The sequence below is a fragment of the Periplaneta americana genome, chromosome 2 (genome assembly GCF_040183065.1).
Source record: "Periplaneta americana isolate PAMFEO1 chromosome 2, P.americana_PAMFEO1_priV1, whole genome shotgun sequence".
Classification (NCBI taxonomy): Eukaryota; Metazoa; Arthropoda; class Insecta; order Blattodea; family Blattidae; genus Periplaneta; species Periplaneta americana.
In genome coordinates this window covers 175,601,113-175,616,252 of record NC_091118.1, presented here as the reverse complement: position 1 = coordinate 175,616,252, position 15,140 = coordinate 175,601,113, and the positions used below count along the sequence as shown (strand labels likewise).

At 37.2% G+C, this 15,140-nt stretch overlaps 1 protein-coding gene across 1 annotated transcript in view; it reads left to right on the top strand.

The window, feature by feature from the left end:
* LOC138695211 (tyrosine-protein kinase RYK-like) overlaps positions 1-15,140 on the top strand; it is a 57,687-nt gene that overhangs the window by 9,733 nt on the left and 32,814 nt on the right. Inside the window, exon 2 of the mRNA XM_069819670.1 lies at positions 5,846-6,029. Within this exon, the coding sequence (XP_069675771.1) occupies positions 5,846-6,029 (184 nt within the window). The remainder of the gene's footprint in view (positions 1-5,845; positions 6,030-15,140) is intronic.

The window sequence follows — 15,140 nt, the reverse complement described above, 5'->3', positions numbered from 1 at the left end:
TCATTTCAATGTCCGTTAATAGACATTGTGGTGTCTCACTGTACCCTCCTGAATTGGAACAGTGAGACATTTGCATTTTTTTTACAAACACGCATTGTATATTATGTCCTTTATCTATTAACATTTCTGTTTATGTATTATTGTACTCCATGTTTTAATGTATATTTCTATTGCACTTGATTTTAAAAATACTTGAAATTTCACTTGCATACATATGTCTTAATATTTTGTGTCTCACTGTACCCACTACTCCCCTACTTGCTTACCTACTTATTTATTTACTTATTCATTTGTTAATTTATATATTTATTTGTTTATATATTTATGTGTTTATATATTTATTCATTCCGGCGGAGTTAAGGCCATTAGGGGCCTATTCCATAGTAAATCCCGAAAAGACAAAGTATATGATTATGTCTCGTGACCGGAATATTGTACGAATCACTATCAACAGTGGCATATGCCTTCTCTTCATATGTATTGCGGAGAGATTTGATATTTAACCCAGGCATATTGATGCACATTCTAGTGACTAGAAGTTGTGCACTGCCACCTCTCCTAGTCCCGAGGTAGAAATTTTACACGAAAAACTCTGACCCCAACGGGAATCGAACCCGGATCGGCTACTCTGGAGGCAGACACGCTACCACAGAGCTAATTCGGCGGTATAATAAAAGCAAACATCCGCCATGCAGCTAAAAATATAATCAAAAATCAATCATCAGCTGAACCAACTAGATCAATGTTTCTCAACCACTGGGCCGCGGCCCAGTACAGGCCCTGGCATCCTGAGATTTTTCATTTTACTCTTTTAAATAGTAAATTTGTTGGGACAGGGCCCTCATGTAATAGAAAAAGGATTTACCGGGCCGCGGTACCTCAAAGGTTGAGAACCACTGAACTAGATTTGTGTTATATTGCTATAACATTACATCCGTTTCAGACGCCTCAAAAAAGAACAATTAAATTATGTTATTTTCTGCAACAGAGAAATAGTTCAACAAACATACACATTTCCCTCTAATTAAGTAACATAATATAACCTCTTTAATTATAATGAATAGAGACTATAGTGTATTTTCTCCTACTAAGGATGGAGTTGAGAGTTATTTATGCAGGAAATATAAAACTTTAATTAAAACTATTCAGGATCTTCACAATAACACGTAGATTGATTATAAAACGAGGCATAATAATAATAATAATAATAATAATAATAATAATAATAATAATACAATTTTACTAATATTTAAAGAACACTAATAAAAATTTATACAATCATACAAGCATAAATTAGGTAAATTAATGGAAATATACTAAATAATGATTACAAAATAATATAAGGCTCGAAGTTACATTCAATGGATATTCAAGCGGTAAGTGAACCAATGTTACAAATAATTACAAGAATAACAAATTCAAACTGAATTATAAATATACAACACTCCCTGAGGGAGCTGGGTAGGGAGTTCCAGAGACGAATTGCTGATACTGTGAAAGAGGAAGAATAGTGAGCTGTTTCATGGCAAGGCATAGATAAAGGATCATTTTTAGAACGAGAACGCAGGCTGTGATAAGAGGAGAAGAAATTAAAACGCACGGAGAGATAGTTAGGCGAAGAAGTATTGATGATGCGATACAGGAAAATTACTGAATGGATATATCTTCGGTCCTGTAATCTTACCCATTGCAGCGTTTCAAGGGAAGGTGTAATGTGGTCGTATTTGCGGATGTTGCAAATGAAACGTATGCAGGCCTTATGAACGCGCTGCAATCTTTGGGCTTAAATCTGTTAGTAGAATGTCGCAATAGTCAAAATGTGGCAGCACTAATGTTTTATGAGAATTCTTTTTAATTGAAAGGGTAGAATATTTTTCAGGCGATGATAGTGCAGCAACAATTTTGCAAAAAGTATCCAATAAATACGTACGGGCTATTCCATATGAAATCGATCAGTAAAAAACCTCGCATTTTTCTTATACTCTAATTTTTTCCCTACTTATAGAAGGTGCTGAGAGGAGTGCATTTTCAAAAATATACTGTCGAAAGTCAAACGGTTTTCGTATTATTGAGCGACAAATTTAGCGTATTTTATAAAAACAAGACTCTTTCAGCGCTCAGAACTCTGGAACCATTTACTGCAGAACATTGAACGAGAGCTTATTTTGAAGCTGACATTTGGTAGGTTATGTTAAGAAGTAATCCTTATTTTTTATTGTACACAGAGAGACAGATAATCTGATTTTACTTGCTTTTAGGCTTTTTGGCCATTTGTAAAAATGTAAAAAAATATTGAGAAAAAACCTTGCATTATTAAGAGAGATTCGGCATTGTTTGCTTAGTGGCTCGGCAATAAGTTTCGAGGGTATTAAATAAATTATTTTCACACGCCTAGACTTGAACGGCGCAGTACCGCACCAAGACCGCACGCACTGGCCGAGAGCTCAAGATAAGCGAGCATTGGGCGTCATTTTACTCCTGTGTTTATGAAAACTTGTGATAAAGCTAGCCCAGCCATGACTGCTAGACGACACATCACGTGTTTGTCTCCTGGCCTTGCTTGTCTCGACTACCTCCCGTCTCACAGTCAGCTGTTATTTCACGCGCGTACTATTTATTTTCTTTATTTGATATTTTCAATACTTTCTTATCAACGTACCACCAGTAAAAAATATGTGTTTATTTGTACTTTCAATGCGGAATCTAACCATATATTTTAAAAATATTTTTTCTTGGCCAAAGGCGTCTTAATGAAGAAAAATCTAAATTTCTCCATTTCCATAAAAAGTAAGAAAAACTTTAACTTCTCAGCATCAAAATAAGCCATGATTTTGATCATTGGGTGAAAGGGTTTCGGAGCCACAACAGTTCAAATTTGCAAATTTTATGAAAATACGATAAATTTAAATATTATTAATTTAAACACTATTAAGTTCTGATGCCTCAAACTTTGCACAAAGCATTATATCACAGTTGTCTACGGGCAGAAAAAGTTTCATTGTATTTAAAAATTGCAAGGTCAATTTTCTCTATATTTCGGTCGATTTGAGATGGAATAGCCCACATTTACTGTTAACAGTGAACTATATTATTAACATTCTAGCCTACGCAAAATATTGTAAAATGATTCAGCCAAACTGTACTGGGATAGAAGCATACTGACAGATAGAACAGCTGGGAGTAACAAACCACATATTAGCTTAGAGTTTTCAACATTATTAACAAGGATGTGTTTCTGATAGACGTAACAAGCCCGAATACATCAAATTTACAGTTTGCGTACCCAATCAAAATAACAAAATATACTAATTTAGAAAATGAAATTACACAACTGTGGATTACGCCTGACGTGCAGATCTTACCAACAGCGCAATTTCACACTCTCTCCGTGAGGCTCCAAATGTTTGAAAGTGTCGATTTTTCCTCAAATCCCAACTCTGAACTACCGCCTCTTTGTTCAGTTTCAGAGGAACTAACAGGAAAATTTTTGTTGCCTTTTCTAGCTACTGAGATTCGGAATAAGTTTTTGTGTGTTTCTATTTGCTCATTGCCATTTTGTTTTGAAACCATTTATTAACTTAAAACACTTCTTAACTCTTTAGACTTTGTTGATTCCGACTTAGTCATATTTAATATACATTTCTTTAAAAAGTAATATATTTTTATCAAAATTCACTTACTTTTATTGCATTTTCGGAAATAATTCATTTCTAGTTAGTGTAACATGTTGACTCCTTATTGTTTATAATTATTACGTCAGGTGAAGAATACAATGCGTGCAGTCCTGTGTTGTGTAACTTTCTCCATTCTCCTGTAACTTCATCCCTCTTCCCCCTAAATATTTTTCTAAGCACCTTATTCTCGAACATCCTTAACCTCTGTTCCTCTCTCAGAGTGAGAGTCCAAGTTTCACAACCATACAGAACAACCGGTAATATAACTGTTTTATAAATGCTAACTTTCAAATTTTTAGACAGCAGACTAGATGACAAAAGCATCTCAACCGAATAATAACAGGCATTTCCCATACTTATTCTGCGTTTAATTTCCTCCCAAGTGTCATTTATATATTTTGTTACAGTTGCTACAAGATATTTGAATTTTTCCACTTCTTCGAAGGATAAATTTCCAATTTTTATATTTCCGCATTATACTTACTTACTTATTGGCTTTTAAGGAACCCGGAGGTTCATTGCCGCCCTCACATAAGCCCGCCATTGGTCCCTATCCTGAGCAAGATTAATCCAGTCTCTACCGTCATATCTCACCTCCCTCAGATCCATTTTAATATTATCTTTCCACCTACGTCTCGGCCTCCCCAAAGGTCTTTTTCCCTCCGGCCTCCCAACTAACACTCTATATACATTTCTGGATTCGCCCATACGTGCTACATGTCCTTCCCATCTCAAACGTCTGGATTTTATGTTCCTAATTATGTCAGGTGAAGAATACAATGCGTGCAGCTCTGCGTTGTGTAACTTTCTCCATTCTCCTGTAACTTCATCCCTCTTAGCCCCAAATATTTTCCTAAGAACCTTATTCTCAAACACCCTTAACCTCTGTTCCTCTCTCAAAGTGAGAGTCCAAGTTTCACAACCATACAGAACAACCGGTAATATAACTGTTTTATAAATTCTAACTTTCAGATTTTTTGACAGAAGACTAGATGACAAAAGCTTCTCAACCGAATAATAACACGCATTTCCCATATTTCTTCTGCGTTTAATTTCCTCCCGAGTGTCATTTATGTTTGTTACTGCTGCTCCAAAATATTTGAATTTTTCCACTTCTTCGAAGGATAAATTTCCAAGTTTTATATTTCCGTATTATATATAGGTTATTTTATATATTAGGTTATTTTATGTTGATTAGGTTATTTTATGCATTATTATTAATTGTAATTATTGTGTTAAATTGTATTGTGTATTATTATTATTATTGTATTGTGTATTGTATAATTGTATTGTGTATTGTAATTTTATTGTGTATTGTTTATATTATGTATACCACTGCCACCTGGTGCTTGCCCACTTGCAGTGTAAATAAATACATACATACATTTTGTAGAATATTCTCGTCACGAGACATAATCATATACTTTGTCTTTTCGGGATTTACTCGTACTATGGAATAGACGTCTAATGGCCTTAACTCCGGCAGAATAAATACTACTACTTTTGAGACATCGGTGAACTTCCAAGCAAGATACCCAATCCCGTGATATTCAGTGAAAAAAAAAACATATCACGGAATTAGGCAACTTTACCCTACATATATTTTTCACTTTTTTCGTGTTTTGGTCAGGAAATCTGGAAATGTACCACTTTGCGTCGGAATGCATACTGGTAGGAGATCTGTGTACCAGATTTACGGCACATAACTCTGTCCCTGATAGGTGGGAAGGCACTTCTCGTCTAGGTTAAATTTCGAACTTGAACGATCTCTGTAGTTAAAAGTGTCGTAAAATGAAATACTAGGCCCTACTATTACTCCTAGAAGAGAGACAAATTTGCATTCCCTTTCCTCTTTCGTGTACTCACTGGTTTTGTAGCGCGAATCAACAGTTTAGACAGCCGTTAATTCTGAAAAAAAAAGTTCATGGAAACAAATTATTTCGTCTCATGATGTTACATCCTTCCTCGGACAAACTTTTACAGAACAGTGTCATCCTGCCCCTTGGTAGTGGACTGGCAGACACGAACTCACTCTGTATGCAGGGCAGACACGCCTCATGACGAGATACAGCGCACACGTGCGAAATTAAACATCAAGTTGTCTGCAGGACAGAATAATTTATCGTTAATAAAGCACTGCTGGTTCTCATAGTTGGTGTGTTTCACGCCAGGTTACGCTGCACGACCCACGTCTTCAGGACCCTGCGAGCCGGCTGCGCGATCTGGCGACGGCGCGCAGAAACATCACGCCGCAAACTCTGCTGCACGAAGGAACGTTTGGAAGAGTCTACAGAGGGGAATACCAGGACGAGGAGACGGGGAACCACTCAGAAGTGCTCATCAAAACCGTGTCAGGTGAGCACAGCATTCGATTAGCAATAGTGTTTGGTAGTTACTATAGCACAAATGAATGGTCGGCAATTAATGTCAATATATGAATTACGAAACATAATAAGGAATAGTCCACACCTGTAGAGTAACGGTCATCGCGTATGGCCGCGAAACCCGGCATAGTTGCGCCCCGTGGTCAATTGGGAGGCCTAGGCATGGCATAATTGCGCCCCGAAGAAATCAGGTAGCAGGATAGACATGGCATAGTTGCGCCCCGATGAGCATAGTACACAGGAAAGTGATTGTCATAAAATAAATAAATTACTTAAAAATATTACAGTGATAGCTGCATTGAAATCAGGTAGGCCTAGCGTATGATCAATTTTTCTATTTAAAATAACACTTTTTTATTGATCACACACAATAAATGAACTGCATTTTTTGTTTCTACATCGATATCTTAACCCTACGGTACAGGGTTTCGAAAATTGAAACTTAGAACCATTATCAATTATTAACTCTTCACCCTTTTCACTATACGCCACAGACGGTGTGAAAATCACTAATAAAATGTCAAGACTGCTAAGGCCCCATATTCCAACGGCTCACTCATTTGAATATGTCAGTTAATAAAGTACTGCCAACTTCATGGTGTTCATTTTAACGGTAGGCTATTGATAATCACTGCATAAACAGTAGAAAAGCAGTGCTGCCAACTTCATGGTGTTCATTTTAACGGTAGGCTATCGATAATCACTGCATAAACAGTAGAAAAACAGTTAATAAAATACTGCCAACTTCATAGTGTTCATTTTAACGTATAGATAATGAATATAAATCGAATAAGAAATCAATAAGGTTGGTTGATTACGAGGCTCGAGTTTCCGTAGTGTCTTTTTCTCTACCTATTTCATCGGGGCGCAACTATGCCATGACCTTTTCTCTACCTGAAGGGAACGGGGTGCAACTATGCCATGACCTTTTCTCTACCTGAAGGGAACGGGGTGCAACTATGCCATGCCTTTTTCTCTACCTGATGGGAACGGGGCGCAACTATGCCCACAAAACAGGGACCCTTTTTTATATGCTGCATTTTATCTGACCGTGTGGCGCAACTATGCCCTGCCCGCGAAACCAGGTGGCTCGGGTTCGAATCCCGGTCGGGGTAAGTTACCTGGTAGAGGTTTTTCCGGGGTTTTCCCTCAACCCAATACGACCAAATGCTGGGTAACTTTCGGTGCTGGACCACGGACTCATTTCACCGGCATTATCACCTTCATTTTATTCAGACGTTAAATAACCTGAGATGTTGATACAGCGTCGTAAAATAACGCAATAAAAAACAAGGAATATTATACGTTAGCAACCAATAAAGAAAATAAAAACAAGATCAATGACTTTCATTTGGGTTCGACTTCAAAGATGAAGCATTCTTACCAACTCATGCATAATATAGCAAGTGAATGTACAAGTACAGAGCGGGCCATAAGTCATCATACTTACTTAATCTAATGGATCTGTGTGAGTTCCATCATTGTCTATGCAGAGTTGGATACTTCTTCAAGTCCTTTGAAACATTTTACGTAACTGCTGTGGTGTTATGCCTGCAAAGGCAGCTGTCACAGCGTCTTTCAGTTCACTGTTTGTTTGATGCCTTCTAGAAGCCAATTTTCTTTTATGTACCCCCACAGGCTCTTTCCCGGTGTTGTCAAGTCGGGACTTCATGGAGGCCATGGTAATGGTACTGGTAATCTGTTCAATGGATCCAGCAATTGCAGTAAATGTTCAAGTCCGACGACTGGTCGACCACTTCGGGGACTGTCTCTGACGCTGCCAGTAATGAACGCTCCCTTTTCCCAAGCTAACAATGTTGCTTTTCCTGGGGTGGCCTTCCAAATCTCCTTTCAAACTGTGTCATAATTTGTTGCATTGTCTGGTTCGTGTGCTGCCTTTCGTGGATCCAAACACTCCCAACCAACCGCTCTTCTAGAGAATAATTACTCGTATTTACCATCTTGCTCATAATTCCACTATCGTTATTCGACTGTTATTGTCACTGCTACCAAATGTTTTGGTAATTGTTATCAACTGCATTTCATTGTCGCCACACCCTTTTGTCAGCAGGTTTAGTAATTCTACAGTGCATTACATTGTATATATCTAAGGGTACGGTGATTTGTAGCCCGCCCTGTACATACGTGCATATAGCCAGCTCCAGCGTTTTTGGCGCGTGTCCTTGAGTAAAAAGCCAGTCAGTGAGCACTTGTTGCCAGTGCAGCTGAGAACGGTACCACCCAATACGTCACGGCAGCAATCTGCCCACTGCGTTAAAGGCAAGACACTTGCACTTAGCGTTTCTGAGGTGTGTGGCATCTGTTGCTACTTCGGCTGAGAGTGGTACCACCTCCTAAACAGATGTCACGTCAGCAATCTGCCAATCACAGTTGTCAGCTTTCTCGCCCACATTTTGTGGCAAAGATAAGATACTCGCTCTCAACGTTCCCATTACTTACTTCACACGCCATAAACATTGGTACTGGCTATACAAACAATGGATGAAAAACTGTTGGACACACAAACCACCATACGTTAGATACTCTGTCAAAATTACTCGTATTTTGTCTATATATTGGTGAATCCAGAAATGAATATAGAGTGTTAGTTGGGAGGCCGGAGGGAAAAAGACCTTTGGGGTGGCCGAGACGTAGATGGAAGGATAATATTAAAATGGATTTGAGGGAGGTGGGATATGATGATAGAGACTAGATTAATCTTGCACAGGATAGGGACCGATGACGGGCTTATGTGAGGACGGCAATGAACCTGCGAATTCCTTAAAATCCACTTTTAAGTAAGTAGGAGTAAATATAAAGTCGTTCCCTGAGTATAAACATTTGTTACTAAACACGAGAGAAGAGTTCGAGGCAGAAGAAATCAGATGACATACGACATTAAAATATGTGGATCATATGTGGTGACTAAGAGGAAAGAAGAAAATAGGGAAGACTGAAGAATGCTGGGTTTGCAGTAAAAGACCTGTCCATGGACAGAACACTTACGTGTTTTGACCAAAATACCTCAGCTTGCGAAGTTTTCATGCATATACTTCAACATGCACTCCGTTTGTTGTCCGGAGAATGTCTAATCGATACCCAATTTCATGCCATGTTTCCCTCCAATATCTCGTTTTTCCAACTCCCTAAAACTGAACATTGTATGTGTTGACTCTTCCGGAGGTGAGAAAAATTTTGCACAAATAGCTACAGATCGACGCGTACTTAGTGCAAATCATGTAAGTTTTGTTTCCAGAAAACTATCCTCGAAGTGCTGCATTTATTGCGAATATCCTGGAAGGAATTTAACGACACAATGACTGCCTTAAGTAAGTTGGTTTTTATAATGTGGCAATCTTTCATACCTCCGGAGAAGTCAACGGACGCATTGTTCGGATTTGGGGGTCGGAAAATTGAGATTTGGCGAAAACATGACATGAAACCGGGTTTAACTCTGACGTTCTTCGGGCAACAAACGGAGCACATGTTGAGGTGTAGCCATGAAAACTTTGAGGTTGAAGTATCATTTTCTGAAAACCGCATCCCTGAATCTAGCGTAGTTTTTCAGGAATAAATGTTTATAATCAGAGAAAGACTTTATGTTCACCCCTGTATCTTTGTAGTTTGGCACTGATATCAGACATGTATTCCGAAAACAGTATGTATGACAAAATAGGTAGGCCTATTGATCCTATTATATACTTCATTTAATTCTGATTCTCAATGGATCTTTTCGATGCTCTTACTCTTGTTTTGAGATACATGTTTTCGCAACATGTGTTCGGGCTATTTCATTTAGTCTGTGCGTTGTTTTATGTAATAAAACTCATTCAGACTTGTTTTAATAACTTTGTTTTCAGTCCATTCGATTTAATTTGTTGTTACTGAATGCTATTCTTTCATTATTTTATTTCCGTGGAAGTTTAAAAGCATCAGGGGCACGCCAGAAGCTTACTGTAGTCCTTTATTCATATTTATAACTTCAATTTTTGCGGCATATTGTACAGACTTTTGTGTTATTATACAAAGTTTTAATATGGAAGTATTAGTTTAATGAACAATTGATATATTAAAGAAGTTTAATAGAAAACTAATAACTAGTTTTTACCAAAACGAATTGTGGTTAATTCTCGAATTTTTTTGGAATCTATAACTTTACATTTAATATTTTGGAAAATTTATAAAAAGAACGTACTTTATATAAATGCAAAACGAAACTCGTAGCATCCTTTATTAGTCGCGTGGTGTGTTGTGAACACCCCAATCACATACACGGAGCTGTTAACTACATATTGAGAAAGCCTGTACTTCTGAAACTTTCGGTACCTTTCTCAGAATTGGTAAGGAACAATAACCGTAAACAGGTTTGAAATCGGAATTCGCATACTGGAGAGAATAACGGTTTAAGTGGTGTGGGATGACGAAGTGTTAGGGTAATTCCGGGTTAGATGGCCATAGTTTTTTTAATCACTTAGAACAGGGTAACCGATTGGTAAAGAAATACGAAACAAATCAAATACGTTCCTTCTACGTTATATTTCTCCACTATAGTGCCTCAGGGCACATAGAATTCACTGATGTAATAAAAAAATACGTTTGAAATATAATAGGCCACTGGCCATCTCACCCAACATATGTGGGTGAGATGGCCATAGGATATAGGGATAGATGGCCCATAAAAAATGTAAGCGAGACTATAGACATCGGTCCCTGTAAGGGAAAATCCATGTTCCTGCATATTTAATATGGCGAACAAACCTACATCCATTGTCATTGCCTATGTGTCAATTGGTCCCATTGCACCCTTTGTAGAATTGTCTGTTTTAACTCTACTTTCCAGGGCTTTTCTTGGAATATGAAATGTAATGAAGGCTTGACGTACAGAAGTGCCATATTTAATGGCTTCAAAAGCACAGTATAAGTCATCTTCATTCCAAAGACACGTTTGCTGCCGGGCTTTGCTTTATATTTTAACGGAATCTAGAAATAACGATACTTTTAACATAATAATATTCCTCAATTGTAGGCCATCTATCCCGGAAAAATGCTGGCCATCTCTCCTTTTTTTGCGGGAGAGATGGCCATACCGCGTAATAAAAACTGGCAGCAGTGAAGAGAACAAATACAGTTAAGATAGAATGTTTAAAGATGCCTTACCTCCTTAATAATGTTTCCAGCAAATTTCCTCACAAAATGCAGTATTTCTCTATTGTTATTTCAGAAGGTGAAAAATTATTGCTTGCTCACAGACTCACAAACGGCTACAAAACGCGGAAATAATAACCTTCCGTTTTCGCAGGTGCAACAATCACTTCGTTTAATTAACATCTGGCGGCAAACCGATTTTCATTCGAAACAGATGATTAGAATAAAAATAAGAGCGGTTGGTCGTCTCACCCGCATGGCTATCTCCCCCGGAATTACCCTACAACAATGCTGCTAATGTGAATAGTGATAGTGACTAAACTGACCATACTAGTGTAATAAACAGGGAAAGGATTTATATGTAAATACATATTTACTTATAAAGCTAATATAATTTATATTTTGCATTATCTTTATGTTTCACAATGTGTAGGGTTGAAAAATCCTACTTTTATTTTCCATATTTTTCCATATTTTAGAGTTTAGTACATATTTTCGTTAATTTCCATATATTTTCCATATTTCATATAAAACAGTCCATATTATATTAGGTTTAACAATAAAACAAAACAAAATTCCATTAACTTTTAAAAATACATTTCAACAATAGAGATTTAAACACATGTTCAGTAATCCCTTTAACATCAGAGTTATTTGAAAATTAGCAGTCCTATCAACAATGGGAAAGTAAGTTACAAAACTGTATTAATTTAATTTAAAATTTTTAACAGACTTCAGTTGTGCAGCTCAACAGTTAAATGCCAGTCAGAGTACACATAGGTTCAGTTTTGTAAATCATACTATAAAGACGGTAAATATGCCAAAAGTACGTCATTCAGTCAATTTAAAATCAAAACTAACAAGTTACATTTCAGAATTTAAAGAAGATGGTTTATCAACTGACAATAAAATATTATTTTGTAATTTGTGTCAGTGTGCAGTATCATCTACACAAAAGTTCCTGGTGCAACAACACATTACAACTAATAAACATCAGGCCAACAAACAACTAAATTCCAAGCAGAGACAATTGTTTTTAACACAACCAACAACATCGAATGTAAGATCTGAGTTTAACATCGACCTGTGCCGTTCTCTCATCTCTGCTGATATTCCTCTCTACAAACTAAAGAATAAGGTCTTCAGGGAATTCCTTGAAAAATATACTCAACATACAATCCCGGATGAGTCAACACTTAGGAAGACGTATGCTCCATCCATCTACGATGAGACAATACAGAAGATAAGAGATGAAATTAAAGATAGTTCAATTTGGGTTTCCATTGATGAGACTCCCGACAAAGAAGGTAGACTTGTTGGTAATGTAGTTATCGGTTTGTTAAGTGAACAATATTCTGAACGAATTCTTTTACATTGTGATGTTCTAGAAAAGTGCAATAACAAAACTATAGTTAAACTGTTCAACGAAGCTATGGGTATCCTGTGGCCAAAGGGTATTATGTACGATAATGTGTTATTCTTTATTAGCGATGCTGCCCCTTATATGGTCAAAGCTGGACAAGCATTATCTGTTGTATATCCTAAATTGACTCATTTTACTTGTGTGGCGCATGCATTTCATCGTGTGGCAGAAGTGGTCAGAGACAATTTCCCTAAAGTAGATTTGTTGATTTCATCAGTGAAAAAAGTATTTCTCAAAGCTCCCAGTAGAGTTAACGTGTTGAAAGAAATGTACCCTGAAATTCCATTGCCACCAAAGCCAATTTTAACTAGACGGGGTACATGGCTAGAAGCAGTTGAATATTATGCCGAACATATAGACTCTATTAACAATGTTCTCCTTGCATTGGACTCTGAAGATGCAGTCTCAATTGATACTGCGAAAACAGTTACCTGTGACATAAGTGTGAAGAATGACTTAGCTCACATTCAGCATACATTTTCATGCATCATAAAAACGCTCAAAAGTCTCCAAAATAGGCACCTTTCACTATCTGAAAGTTTTGAAATTATAAATAGTACTGTGGAACAACTGAATCGTGGTAGAGGTAAAGTTGCAGATGCAGTAAGAGCTAAGGTGGACACTGTACTTTCAAAAAACCCTGGATATGAAGAACTACAAAAGGTTGTTGCTGTGATGAGTGGTGAATCAACAGTGAAGATTAACTTGGACTTATCCCCAGCAGACATTGTGAAATTGAATTATGTACCAGTTACTTCTTGTGACGTCGAACGCTCTTTTAGTCAGTATAAATCTATCCTCAGAGACAATAGAAGAAGATTCACTTTTCAGCACTTGAAAGAAATGTTTGTAACCTATTGTTATGGTAACAGACAATAAAAATTGTGTTTTGTTGAAACTACATTGGAAGATAAGGTACGTCCATTATATTTTTTGTTTAGTTTGATTAAAATGTACCAATATTTAACGTACATAGTCATTTTTTTTATAATTTTAAGTCCATATTTAATTCCATATTTTGGTAAAAATCCATATTTAATTCCATATTTTGGTAAAAATAACTACATATATATTTACATATTTCATATATTTTTAGTCCATATAAATCCGTTCCCTGGTAATAAATAATAACAATCCAGGATGAGTAGTGATTGTGCGCATAGAAAAATCAAGAAAGTGGTCTGGAAAGGAAGATAAAAAGTAAATTGTAACTAGAAGTGAATAGACGTTCGAATATTCAATATTGCCATATTATCATTACTGCACATTAATTATAACATTGTGATAGGTATTAAAGTATTTAATACTGTTGTATAATAGTACATTATGCAACAAGCCTATAATGATAGTAATTAAGAAGCGAGTATGGATGTTTATGAAACGAGCGCAAGCGAGTTTCATAATTTTCATACGAGCTTCTTAATTACCATTATAGGCGAGTTTCATACGGCTTTTTATGCTCGACCATATTTCTAACATACATTTTATTTGTATCTGACAAAATCGGAAGTGACCTTGTTCTAGGTCGTGAATTGTGAGATGTGCGCAGACGCGAAAGTATTGATTTCTTCCGAGGAACAATAATGCCATTGACCTTGTGTAATCCCGTTAAACTTGGTATAACCTTGATTATTGAATTCGTCATTGAAAAACGAGATGACAAATTGAATTTATTTGAATATTATTTACAATTAACGCCAATTATTATAGTAACAGAAATAACCTTCTGCGACAGTATTGGATTTCCAGCCTCCGTGACTTTTCGCTAGTTCTCTTTCGATTGCATATCCGAGAATAATCGATACTTGCGGTTTTATAACGGTACAAAGCTGACTTGTTATTGGTTGAACATCTGTAAGCTGAGTTGTCATTGGCTGAAAACACCTGTACTTTAATGAGTAGGTGTACTTTAATGACATGCATTAAAGGACTGCTACCAGCTGTATAATTACTACATTTCGGCATGGTCGTGCATAAATAAAAAAGAGCGACGTTTTAATTGTTCATTAAAAATAGCCCATAAGAATCCATTATATTTGGGATGTCAGCAACACCTCGCGCGACTTTTAATGTTACAAAGTTAAGCATGACTGCTTAAGAGTTAAGAAGGTGAAGGGTAAAATTTCTATTTTCTACAATTTCTAATGCAGAGACTTCATAATTATTATGTTGTACACTTCATTCTAGTCCCGCGCCGTGGCGTCGCGGTCTAAGGCATCCTGCCTAGGACTCGCGTTACGGAATGCGCGCTGGTTCGAGTCCTCATGGGGAAAGAAATTTTCTCATGAAATTTCGGCCAGTGTATGGGACCGGTGCCCACCCAGCATCGTAATGTACTTGGGAAGCTACGATAGGTAGCGAAATCCGGTTGCGAATGCCAGCTATAACGGCTGGGGGCATTATCGTGCTAACCACACGATACCTCCATTCTAGTTGGATGATCGTCCACCTCTGCTTCGGCATGTGGGCGTGAGGCCAGCAGCCGGCTGGTCGGTCTAGGTCCTTCACGGGCTG